This window comes from Acomys russatus, chromosome 16, assembly GCF_903995435.1.
Source record: "Acomys russatus chromosome 16, mAcoRus1.1, whole genome shotgun sequence".
NCBI lineage: Eukaryota > Metazoa > Chordata > Mammalia > Rodentia > Muridae > Acomys > Acomys russatus.
The window spans coordinates 25,806,274-25,819,702 of record NC_067152.1 but is presented as its reverse complement, the minus strand read 5'-3'; the positions used below and the strand labels follow the sequence as shown (position 1 = coordinate 25,819,702).

Below are 13,429 nucleotides of genomic sequence, written 5' to 3'. Positions count from 1 at the left end.
GTGACATGCTGCGTCACGGGAGGGGTGACTGTTAGAGGTACCCTTCTCAGCACAGCAGCCAGGAAGGGAAGAGAGAAAGAGCAGGATCCAAGCATCCCCTTCAAAACCACGACCCTGGGGATGCGCCTCTCTTCCATTGCACGCCAACTTCTGAAGGTTCCACCATCTCCCAGTAGTACCTCAGACCAGGGGCCAAGCCTTCCACACAGGGGCCCTTGGAGGACACCTCAGCCCCATACTCAGCACTGACTGCATTTAAATGGCGCTTTTAAACATCTTCAGGGTATGCACTAATATGTGCTCAACGGAGACTCACCTCAAAGTTTGTACAGTTTTAATGGTATAATTTTCCAATGGCTTTAACCAAACAACTTTCTCTCCTACTCCATTACCAAAAACCGCATTTACACACACACACACACACTACACACACACACACACACACAATCTATGTGTCTCTAAAAGCTTACTAACTGCACATTTCAGCTGTGACCTCTAGTAATAAATTGATTTATGACCCTAACGAACACCAAGTTCTGCTTGCTGCTTGTTCAGCCATTGGTGGCGAGCACTTGGGGAGGATTAGCTGAGGAGCTTATCACTAGATAACAGTGCACGAGCTGCCTACACAGTCCCTAAAGCGGGGTTAACTTCGTCAGTTTTTAACTTTGTGTAGCTTTTCTGTCATAAAATTTATTACTGAGATAAAATATAGCACAATTTATTACTTGAAGGTATGTTATTCATAAGACAGAAACACGCCAGGCACGATGGCGCACACCTAAAATCCCAGCCCTTTGGAGGCAGAGGCAGGCGGATCTCTGTGAGTTCAAGGCCAGCCTGGTCTACAAAGTGAGTCCAGGACAGTCAAAGGCTACACAGAGAAACCCCATCTTGGGAAAAAAACCAAAACAACAACAAAAAGGCAGAAGCAATACAATCTGAACTTTATTTTAGAAGAAAGCTAATTGGAAAAAGAACCAAGCAGATCCCAGATTTGTTTCCTTTTGTGTGTGTGCACGTGCTTGCTTGCTTGCTTGCTTTAATCATGCTCCAGTCATAAAGTATTAAGATGGGAGTTACTTGTGTGCTTCCTGTGACTTTTCCAATCCCTTCTAATTAATTTGATTTGAAGAAATGGCACAGGCATTTCAAGGGAGGAGGCATTTTCAGTCAGAAGTCTGAATAAAAGGGACCCTGGCAGGAAGCTCATCGGGCCAACCTCAGAGAATGGGAACTGTTTACCATCAGCTCCCCACTGGTGAGACGGTGCCCACATGTGTGCGTGGAGGAAGCAGCAAAGCCTCCTGCATAGAACCAGGCTCAGCCTCTGGAAGGAATGTTTCTATTCAAACAAATCAATAGACCAAGTGGCCAAGGCCCATAAATAATTGCCCTCTTGTATTGGTGGCCCCAGGAAAGTTAGACGTGAGTCCCTGTGGCCACCTGCAGCCTTCCTTCTCAGGGAAACACTTTGCCCTGAGTGCAGGAATCTGCGAGGAGGAGCAAGCTTCTGCAGCTGGATCCCTCAGGGGTCCCCGGAGGCAGCTCCTGCGGCATCAAGATGGTAGAAGCCAAAGGCATCTTAAGGTAGTGTCTAGCTGGCCCCAGACAGGGGAGGCAGGCTCCTGCGTGCAACATGTCACATATAAAAACTGAGGTTTCTCAATTATTTAAGTTTTTAAAAGCACTTTCAACCATTAGATACTAGTATTTTAAAAATATTTGCCAAGTTTTTATAATAAGTTAGATCTAAAAAAAAAAAAAAAGGAAAAAGAAAAAAACTCAGGAGGGTCTCTTGAGGCCCCATCTGTACCTAGGAGCTCTTGACAGTTATGAACTGCTAGGAGCCAGGAAAAGGAACTATGACCACTGACAGGTTGCTCACTCCACAGTAAATGGATGGCCCCCGCACCCACAAGCATACCAGCAGCATGACGTCAGATGGGATATGCGTTGGGAGCTTCTGGGGTAGTTGGAGAGGGAAGCCAGAGTAGGTATTATCAAGATACATTGTATGCATATATGAAACAATCTAAAACTAGTATTAAAATATTTTCTTAAAAACTCCAAATTCAACTGATCCACCGTCCACCTATACATATTCACATATTCGCCGTATTCAGTCCTCACACCCTGTGTGCCTTGTTACATGCATGCGACGCACTTTGAGACAAGGTTATTACACAGCACTGTGTTATTATGCTACACTGGGCTAGGCCGGAACTCCTTACTTAAACCAGGCTGTCCTCAAACTTGTAGTGATCCTCCTGCCTCTGCTTCCCGAGTGCTGGAATCACGGGTGTGCACCAGCACACCCCGCTTCATTCAAGATATCTCAATAGATGAAAAATGTAAATTCCAAACAAAGGATAAACTGAAAAGCTAATTATTTTTTTAAAAGCATAACTCAGAGGTTCTGAAAAAGCAATTCATCATTCAAAGAAGCCACTGTCTTTTCTCACCAGTGTGACTTGCCATGATGGTCCCATCGCTGTCTTCTTCAACGCCTAAATTATTCATATAGATTGTGAATGTTCTTTATTTGTATACAGGGATGAAAAAAACCTGCCGGGGCAGGTGCAAGGCCTGAAGGAACACCCCTTCCTCATTCTTTCTGTTACCTCTGTTTATTAAAAAAATAAAAATAAAGAAATCAGCCCACCCCCAGCCCCAGAGAGGCCTTTAAGAAGAGCCTCTAGTAGTTCTTTCTGGAATAGAAAGAAACATATTGCTTTACAGAAGAAGTGGAGGGGAGGTAGAAAGGTGGACTGTGGCATTTCTGAGGTGACATGGTAGCAGAGGAGGAGCCTCTCTTGAGCTCTATAAAAAGTCAGACACACCACACCAGGAGGCAGACAGGCTGCTCCCCAACTTCAGGCTACAGGTGCTGCCTCCCAGGATCCCAGACGGAGTTCAGTCGTAGGAGCTCCTCCTCACAAGGCCAAGCACTCAGCCCAAGTGGGCTCCGTGTATAGGAAGGGGAGCATGAGGCACCTGGGGGCTACACCCAGCGTCTATGGTGGGGCTGGAGGCCATGGCACTCGCATCTCTGTCTCCAGAGCCGTAGCGAGCTATGAAAATGATCTCGCCACCAGAGGAGACCTGTTAGGTGGCAATGAGAAGCTGGCTATGCAGAACCTCAATGACAGGTTGGCAAACTATCTAGAAAAAGTGCGCTCTCTGGAGCAATCCAACACCAGTCTTGAAGTGCAGATCAAGCAGTGGTACGAAACCAACGTGCCAAGCACCGTCCGGGACTATAGTCCCTACTACATGCAAATCAAAGAGCTGCAGAATCAGGTGAGTCACGGAGCCCGTGTTTCCTACCTTGCTGCTTCATTGCATAACAGATTTAGAGGGATGTATGCTAGGTGAGTTCAAACACCTGAAGCAGTTAGGCTGAAATTCAGAAATGAAAAAAAAAAATGTATTTTATCCTGTGTCTAGACGTAGTTCATCCTGTAAACAGGATGAGTTTAACTCACACTTTTTCGAAAACGTCAACCTAATAGCCACAAAATGTGATAATTCTATCATCCGAAACTGGTCTATGTCTTTGTCATGATGAGATTCTTCATGGTGAATAATGTTATTTTTCAAGGAACTGCAAGGGTTTTTATGTGAGTTTACTAACTTTGGAGACTCAAATCAATTTAGAGAGATTTTTCTCCTTTCGTTTATATGACTATTATAATAAGTATTAACCTACAATCCGCATAAATAATAAAAGGGTTCAGGATGGAGGCAGAATACAGATATTAATGGTATCTGTATTGATTGATAGATGGGTGGGTGATAGGTGGGTGGGTGGATGGATGGATAAGTTGGTAGGGTGGGTGGGTGGGTGGATGGATAGAATGATTTTTCATACAATATCTCACTGTATCCCAGGCTAGTCTGGACCTCACCATCCTCCTGCCTGCACCTCCTTAGCACTGGAGTTAGATATCTGTTACCATGCACAGTTGTGATACCTGGATTTGTTTTAATGTCTTATTTAATTATCTCCTCACCATTACCAAGCATTTTTATAATGCACCTCTATAATAATAAAATGTTCTATTGCCCCCAATTCAAGTTTATTGCTGTCATATCACAATCTGCTCCTGGGTCATCCAAGGAAGGTGGGGCTCTCTTTTTTATAAACCCAGTGGGGCAAATGTGGGAGACTTTGCTCCTGACTGAAGGTGTCGAGCACAGCCCACACCGTTGGCATTGCTTCAGCATTCTTATCTAATCCAGGATAGCGTCCCTTTCAGTTTTGTGTAAATTTTAAAATCATTACCCCTTCAGAGCGAAGGACTTTGACTTGCCAGTGGGCCCCTGCTCTGGAGCTGTATTATAGGCATCCGTGCAGCTTGGCTCAACCTTCACAGAAACCATCTGCTCATGAGGCTGTGATGGTTACGCTGCCCTTCCCGTCAGCAGGGCGTGTCTGAGGGCTTACTTCAAAATAAGCCGGTTGTTCACCAACTCATGCTTCTGAACTGACTCGGCGATTGTCTCTGACACTTAGGCACAGCCATTGGTACCCACTAGCTGGAAGCCTGTCCAGGGACCTCTCTCCAGGAATAGTCACAGAAAGAGATGTGTCGTTCTCATGCCTTCTAGAAGTAGACTTCCAATCTACATGCACCTTAAAGGATACAGTGTTTACCTTGAAACACAAGAACCTGAGCTCAGGCTAGAAAACAAAACTAGAGGACGAAGGTGTGTGCTTGTACTGCCGGTGTCGGAAGGAGGGGGCCAGGCAGATCCCTGGGGTTTGCTGCTCAGCCAGCCTGGCCTACTTGGCGAGTTCCAGGGCAATGAGAGACCCTGCCTCACCCCCCTCCAAAAAGGTAGACAAGACAGCCCTTAAGGAGTAACATGCAAGATTGTCCTCTGACCTCCACGTGTATATGCCTGTGCATATGAACATTCAGAGAGAGAGAGATGGACAGAGAGAGACAGAGACAGAGAGACAGAGACAGAGAGAGAAACAGAGATTGGCAATGCTACGCTGACTGTGGAGGACTTCAGATTGAAGTAGGCTCTCTAAACCATGATAAAAAAAAATGTGTGTATATGTGTTTGTGTGTTTGTGTGTGTGTGATGTGTTGAGTTCAACTTTTATTTCATACAATCACAAAGAAAGTGGATCAACCCCAAAGTCCTGTTTCATCTCTATGACCTGAGTACCTGTGTCTTTGTTCCTCTTGCTTACGCTCACATGGACAGTCTTGAAATAGATGGATATCCCTGTCGATGCAATTACAGTTGTCTCTGAGGACAAATAATATCGTTTTAAACTCCTGCCCAGGTGAAATGTCAGTCTTTCTTTCTCTTGCATTTTCCAGATTAAAGAAGCTCAAACACAAAATGCCCGATGCGTCCTGAAAATTGACAATGCTAAGCTGGCTATGGAGGACTTCAGACTGAAGTAGGTTCTCTAAACCATGGCAAAAGTGTGTGTGTGTGTGTGTGTGTGTGTGTGTGTGTATGTATTATGTTGTGTGTGTTGGTGTGTGTGTTGTGTGTGTTGGGGGTTGCTGGGGGGATTGGAGTGTGTGTGTGTATTGTGTTGTATGAGTGTATTGTGTTGGTATGTATATGTGTATTGTGTTGTGTGTGTTGGGGGTTATTGTATGTGTTGGTGTGTGTGTATTGTGTTATGTGTTTTGAGGGTTGTTGGGGGGTGTAAGTGTGTGTGTATGTATGTGTTGGTGTGTGTGTATGTGTGTGTGTTGGTACATTGTGTATGTGTGTTTGTGTGTGTGTGTTGGTATGTGTATTGTGTTGGTATGTATGTATTGTGTTGGTGTGTGTGTATGTTGGGGTATGTGTTAGGGTGGGGTGTGTGTGTGTGTGTGTGTGTGTGTGTGTGTGTGTGTGCATGTGTGTGTGTTAGGTGGGTTTTTGGGGTTTCTGTTTTTGAGGTATAGCCTTGCTGTGTAGTCCAAGCCGGTACCAAAGTCAGCATTCTCCTGACTTTGCCTCTAAAGCTCTGCGATTACAGGTGTCTACTACCACACCCAGCACTGTGGGCAATTTTTCTGTAAAAGAAATCATTTTAGTAGGTTTTTTATTTATTTAGCATTTATGTGTGTTTGGGGAGGCATGAAGAAGAAGAAAAAGGAGAGGAGAGAAAGAGAGAGCATGCCACTACACACATGTGAAGGTCAGAGGACACACACGTGAAGGTCAGAGGACACACACGTGAAGGTCAGAGGACACACATGTGAAGGTCAGAGGACACACATGTGAAGGTCAGAGGACACACATGTGAAGGTCAGAGGACACACATGTGAAGGTCAGAGGACACACATGTGAAGGTCAGAGGACACACATGTGAAGGTCAGAGGACACACATGTGAAGGTCAGAGGACACACACGTGAAAGTCAGAGGACACACATGTGAAGGTCGGAGGACACATATGTGAAGGGCAGAGGCATCAGTTCTCTCCTTTCATCACACAAGGTCCACGGATAGAACTCCAGATGTCACGTTTGACAGCAAGCACCTATGCCTACTGCACCGTCTCACCAGTCCTGAGTGTGGTTTTCATCACACTCAGATGGGTGTATTACTGAGTTATATAACTTCTATTTCATGATTTCAGAATCTTGGAGCCTAGGGCTTTTAGAAGCTATGTGACCCTGTCCAGCACTTGGGGACACACATCTCTCTCCTGGGCTGTTAAGATTTGCTTATCCACCATTGTTTCTGAACACCTCCCAGTAACTGCCATGGTTCTGGTTGATCAGCCATGGTTACTAAAATATTCTTTCTTAGTTACCTTGCTTCTGCCTTTTGATCTGCTAAACCTAATTCTATCATTCAGAGTAATAACAAAACAGCCCGGGACTTCATTTCTCCCCAAATGCTCTTCTGTGATGTGAGGCCCACATGTCTTCCCCTGGGTGACCCTCCACAGAATCACCCCAAGGAGACATGTGGCTCCCACATGACAGCCAGAATCCATGGAGGACTCCTGTGCCTTCCAGAGTGCTGGTGTTCCCCAGTCTCAGCCAGCCAACCAACGAGCCAGAACCAACCTATGATTAATACCCTTCAAACTGTGTTCACCTTGGATGCACTCATATGATAGTGTTCCCTCCAAGCTGATGGACCCCAGGGCTTCTGGTCCCGCAGCATGTGTCCACACCAGTGACACTGCAGCTTAGCAGGGCAGTGCTCTGACGCTGACGGAGACTGAAAAGGAGGAGGTCAAAAGTCAGACCTGAAGGTCGAGCAGTGAGATCCTTGAACACGAGTTTCTGGGTTATCACTTTGTTTGCTTTGGTGTGTTTTAATTTGTGTCTTTGATAGAAGGCTGCAGAGAAAAAGAAATGGCTAAGATGACTGGATGCATCTGTTTACAAAATGATTAATAATAATAATAATAATAATAATAATAATAATAATAATAATAATAATAATGTCACCCTATGAATTTTACATTTTGGGGGTTGCTAGTTTCTGGAGTGTTGGGAGTAGTTGTTTGCTTGATTTGGACTTTTTTTTTTTTTTTTAACTTTTGTTGTTGGTTTGATTTGGGCTTTTAGCTTTGTTACCTATTGTGTTTTATACAGCACTAGGGATTAAGCCCAGGGCTTTATTGTATGCAAACACTGTACCACCCAGCTACAGCCCCAGACCATGAATTTAGAAACTTCTCAAAATTACTTCAACCTGCAAAGGAACAGAAATCATGTATACATTGTGTGTGTGTGTGTGTGTGTGTGTGTGTGTGTGTGTGTGTTGTGTATAATATGTGTACAAGAATGTTGCTTTCATGTACGTCTATGATCATGTGTGTGCCTGGTGCCCTCAAAGACCAGAAGACCAGAAGAAGACATCAGATCCCCTGGAACTGGAGTTACATACAGATGGTTATGAGCCACCATATGGGTGCTGGGACTCGAACCAGAGACCTCTGCAAGAGTAGTCGGTGCTCCTAACTACTGAGCCACCTTCTCCAGCCCCAGTGACAGATTATATCACAGAGGAAATGACCTGGTTCACAGACTCTCACTCATTTCTTTTTTTCACAAATATGTGCAGGAAGTTGTTATAAAGTACAGACGTTACCTATCTCGTATCAACTTACCCCCTCTATACCGGCTTTAGAAAGACTTGATTATGTCTGCATCTTAATTCATTCCCAGGTTTGAGACCGAGAGGGGGGTGCGTATGGTTGTGGAATCTGATCTCCAAGGCTTGAACAAAGTTTTTGATAATCTGACCCTTGAAAAGTCAGACTTGGAAATTCAGATTGAAGAACTGAGTAAAGACCTGGCCCTCCTTAAAAAAGAGCATCATGAGGTAAGAAATACGTGGGAATGGCTAAGGGAAAGATGAGACAGCTTCAATAATGTAAGTGAGAGGAGGGAAAACAGGAAGAAGAAGAAGAAGAGATGGCGGCGGCGGCAGGGGCAGGAGTGACTGCAGCAGCGGCAGCGGTGGTGACAGTTCTTTTCATAAGGTTACTCCCAGTTAAATAACAGAAAGCAGCACCCAGAGCACAGGACACCTTCTTCTTGTTTCCTTTCATCTTTACTCATTCCCCCAATGAAGGACGTCACAAGGTTTATTGTATCGCCGCCGCCCCCCCCCCCATCTGAGAATGTGTTTCAGACTAAACTCAGTCAGAACCTCACTCTCCCGTAGGAAGTTGAGGTCCTTCGCCGGAAGCTAGGCAACAACGTCAGTGTGGAGGTGGATGCTGCACCGGGCCTGAACCTGGCAGAGATCATGAATGAGATGAGACAGAAATATGAAGTCTTGGCGCAGAAGAACCTTCAAGAGGCCAAAGAACAGTTTGAGAAACAAGTAACCCTCAAGCCTGGGCAGAAGGGGAGGGTTTTTTTTTTCCCTTGTCCTTCTGTCTGTCTTCCTTTCTGTTCGTCCCTCTCCTTTTCTTGCCTTCCTTCCTCCCTTCCTCTCTTCTTATGTCTTTCTCTGCTCATATTTTTTTGTTTGTTTAACTCTTGGAATGTTAGACTGAAACTCTGCAGCAACATGTCACAGTGAACACACAGGAGCTGAAAGGAACTGAGGTCCGCATCACGGAGATGAGACGCACCTACCAGAACCTGAAGATTGACCTTCAGTCGGAAATCAGCATGGTGAGCGCCTCTGCCCTCCGCTGCTCGCTCTAGTCTGTGCTGGCGAAGGCCTGTGTGTCCAGAGCTGTGAAAGCACAGCCACCTGGACTACGTAACCTCTCCCCTTGTCAAGGAAACAGGTCCAACAGCTGATACAAACTACACCGCAGAAAGAAACCAAGGCATGGGCAACGGACTGTACACACACACAGAGGAAAGAGTAGATCTTGACGATGCCACAGCGAGAAGCATGTTTGTCCTAGATCTTAAATCAAAAATGAGCCTTAACTTGGAGGCAAAGGGTAGACAGACACACTGCAGGCAAAGCAAATCCATCAGCCCGCAGCAAGTTATGTGGGCCGCATTTCTGAGATGACTCTAGGGACAGAAATAAAGAGACAGATCAGCCTGGGTTATATCAATGTGACAGAAAGAAGAGAGAAATAGCTGAGCTCTGGGGCAACTCTTCCGAGTTGAATTTCAGAAGGAAAAAAAAAACTAGTCTGTTTTGCGTACATTTCATCAACCAAACAGTTACGTGGTCAAGCTTGGCCCCCAGGGGTGGAGAGACCTAGTCCTCCACTGACAACACGAATCATACAGCCAGGCATGGCAGGCATGACCTCCTCCTAGGGCATGGAAGTAAATGTTGATGATGTGGGCAGTGTATCACACTGAGGGAACAAGAGACACAAAGCTTTAAAACAAACAAACAAACAAACAAACAAATCCAAGAGATGGCAGGCAGGTGTAGCCAGCTGGTTGAGGCTAGGCTGGGAAGAATGAAAGAGCTAGGGGAAAAAAAGGGTAGTGTTCGAAAGCTACAAAAATTCCTTTTTGGGCGTGGTGGCACACGCCTTTAATCCCAGCACTGGGAAGGTAGAAGCAGGCAGATCGCTGTGAGTTCGAGGCCAGCTTGGTACACAAAGGGAGTCCAGAGAAACCCGGCCTCAAAAAACAAACAAAAAAAACCAACAAAAAAAATCTTTTAAAAAATATTTTATTAATTTATTCATATTACATCTCAATTGTTATCCCATTCCTTGTATCCTCCCATTCCTCCCTCCCCTTCCGCCCCCCCACTTTCCCCCTACTCCCCTCCCCTATGACGGTGACTGAGTGGGACCTCCTCCCCCTGTATATGCTCATAGGGTATCAAGTCTCTTCTTGGTAGCCTGCTATCCTTCCTCTGAGTGCCACCAGGCCTCCCCATCCAGGGGATGTGGCCAAACATGGGGCACCAGAGTTCAAGATACAATCGTGCTGCTTGCTTCAAGCCAGCAAATAAGGAACGCATTCCCTGTTTTGCCCTCCTAGATTGAGTCTCTGGAGCGCACCCTGGAGGAGACCAAGGCTCGTTATGCCAGCCATTTGGCAGTCATCCAGGGAATGCTGAGCTCCCTGGAGGCACAGCTGAAGCAGGTCCGGGCTGACACAGAACGCCAGAACCAAGAACACAATACCCTCCTTGACATAAAGACCCTGCTTGAGCAGGAGATCGCCACCTACCGCCGCCTTCTGGAAGGAGAAGACGTAATGTAAGGCTCTCAGCACCCTGCAATGTGTGTCCAATGTCTGTTTGCAACTCTTTTCCACAGTCCCTGCCAAGGCAATCCCCAGCACAAAAGCAATTTCACACACATGACAATGAGACAAAAACATAGAACCAAAGAGCATACAGAACACCCAAAATATCAGTAGCCTTTGAAACGAGGACTTGGGGCAGGACTTAGTCGGAAGACGGATCTCCAAATGACGGCGATCACTTGTATTAATCCTGAGGTTGCATGTGTATTTGGAAGCACAATGACATTTTGACAAGTCCCATTGGCTGCTCATGAATTAAACCACAGGCCACGGAGGCCTGCAGGGACCAGTTTGTAAATGGACAGAATTGGGGCAGCAGCCACCATCACCCCCAAATCCAAGGGCATCAGGAGGAAGACACATATTTGAACCTCTAATCCTAATTTTATTCCTCACCAGAGAAATGTCTAGTAGGTGACAAGCAGGCCGGTTTCGACTCTGTGTTTTCCAAGCTAAAATGTACCCCAGTGTGAAGTAAGCACAGTCCATGGGGCAGAAATAGGAAAATAACATTTAACCAAAAGCGCGAGGAGAGAAGCTCTCGCCTTTGGCCTGGCAATAATGCTGCCTTTCTGTTTCTTTTCTTTTCTTCAAAAAAAAAAATGACAATGCAGAACTACAGAGTACCAGCTGAGCACTCCGGAAACGAAGGGTAAGTGGTGGTCTATGTGTGTGCACATGCGCGGGTAGTGCTGGCATCTCAGCAGCTCTCTGGCAGCTGTCTGTCTCTGAGGGAAAGTAAAAAATGGAGGGTCTTTAAATTGCACAGTTAGGAGCTAGGTTTCTATTTATCTATTTCTTTAGTGTGTGTGTGTGTGTGTGTGTGTGTGTGTGTGTGTGTGTGTGTGTACACACACATGTATGCCTGTGCCCATGCCATAGTGCACATATGGAAGTCAGAAAACAAGGTCTATCGTGCATACCGCCACATATAACTTGGTTTTTGTTTTTGTTTTTGTTGTTGTTTTAACATGGGGCTCAACACCAGAACTCAGATCCTCATATTTGTTTAGGAAGTGCATCTAGCTCACCAACCACAGACATCAGGCTTCTAAAAAGATTGCACTGGAGGCACAAAATCCATCCAAGGGGGGATTTTGGTACTCCCTGTGACAAGGCAATTTTCTTAGCCTGTGCTATTGTTAAGACAGCCTCAGATCCTGGGAAGGAAATGTCCAACTAAAATGTACAATTTTATTTCATTCAAGACAATCTATTTCTAGCTGAGGTGAGAGCAATTTGGGGAGAGCAATAAATCTGTGGGTTTTTTTTACATAGGAACCAACTTAAGATTATATAAGAAAAAGAATTGGTCCAGGGTTTTTGGGGGGGGGGTAGGAAAAGGAAATAAATGAAAGTAGTAATAATTGAAAGTTGAGTGGTATAACAGCCATCGGCCTACATCAACCTCTGATGTCTAACACATACACACACAGATACCAAGAAAACCAGGAAGATTAAGACGGTCGTGGAAGAAGTGGTGGATGGCAAAAGTCGTGTCCTCTGAAGTCAAGGAAATAGAAGAAAATGTGTAACCAGCTGCCAACAGGGAGGTGGCTCCAGCTGTGGACATCACAAAAACAGCATCAATAGTGTGTGGTGATTACAAGGTGGGAGGGCAGTCTGTTTATCAGTCTCGGTAATTGAATATAAATGTTTCATTCTGAGGTAAAGTGCTTGCAAGATTGAGGCCAGTGAGTACTACACTATTTAAGGTATCGTCACTGTCATCCTCATTCCAAGGCTCATTCATCAAAAGGCCAGTTCAGTTATACTAAAGCTCTCAGGTGGAGGAGTTCAAGCAAATTGCAAATAAACATCTCTGTGCTTGGGTTTTGTTTTTCATGGGTTCTCCGGAGAGGCAGTTACTCTCACTGGGTTTATGTTGCCTTTCATCTGTCTTTGCCTTTCCTCGTTGTCTCTGGTGCCTCTCAACTCAGCGTAGTTCTTTGAATAATTTAAAACACCTTTCAATCACAAGCGCCACACAGAGCAAGAGCAGAGCACGAAGCAACAATTGAAATGGGGGCTCAGCTAAGAGCAAGACTTGACTGAAGGTGGACTGTGTCTTCTTGTCATAATAAACTGATCAACTCATGGAGTGTCGCTTTATCTGGGGAATCTGGAGTATGAAATGGCTCTCATGGTTTTTCAAGAGCTGCTTTAATGAGACACAGCCACACAGTGAGATCCACCTTTGTAACGTGTGCGTCTTAGCGCTCCCACGTATGTCCAAAGTCCAAAGTTCGTGTAGAATGATTGTCACTAATTCTAGAACATGTACATCGCCTCCAAAGACAAAGCTTATACTATTCCCAGGAGACGATGAGTCCTGACACCAGCCTTGGTCTCCATGTGCATGCACACACACACACACACACACACACACACATATGAACATGCACACACACACACGTGTCCACTCAAATGCAAGCGTGCATACACATACATGAAAAATGGAAAATAAAGAAGCCACAAGCAGATGACACTGACTGAATTCTCACCTCCTATGTATTTGAGTGAAAAGTAACTTCTCTGCGTGTTAGCGGGTGACTTTAATCTGCCCCGTATTGTTTGTTTCCTTCCTAGTAGGTTGGTCAGACTCAACATTGTTATAGGAATCTGAAAAATATGGTTTTAGATTTTATTATTATTATACAGGAGATGGCTCTACGGTTAACTTAAAACTAACATTTATTGAACACTTACTGTGAGCTAACCAGGGATAAACATCCCATAGTCTCTCATT

The 13,429-nt window shown here is 45.1% G+C and overlaps 1 protein-coding gene across 1 annotated transcript; it reads left to right on the top strand.

Moving 5' to 3' along the window:
- Positions 1-2,988: 2,988 nt before the first annotated feature.
- Krt20 (keratin 20) lies at positions 2,989-12,539 on the top strand. The gene is given in 9 exon segments (XM_051157838.1): positions 2,989-3,303; positions 5,343-5,425; positions 8,155-8,311; positions 8,657-8,818; positions 8,989-9,114; positions 10,411-10,631; positions 11,295-11,332; positions 12,117-12,169; positions 12,171-12,539. Coding segments are annotated over 9 exon segments (1,200 nt in total). The 3' UTR covers positions 12,216-12,539.
- The last annotated feature ends 890 nt before the right edge of the window (positions 12,540-13,429 follow it).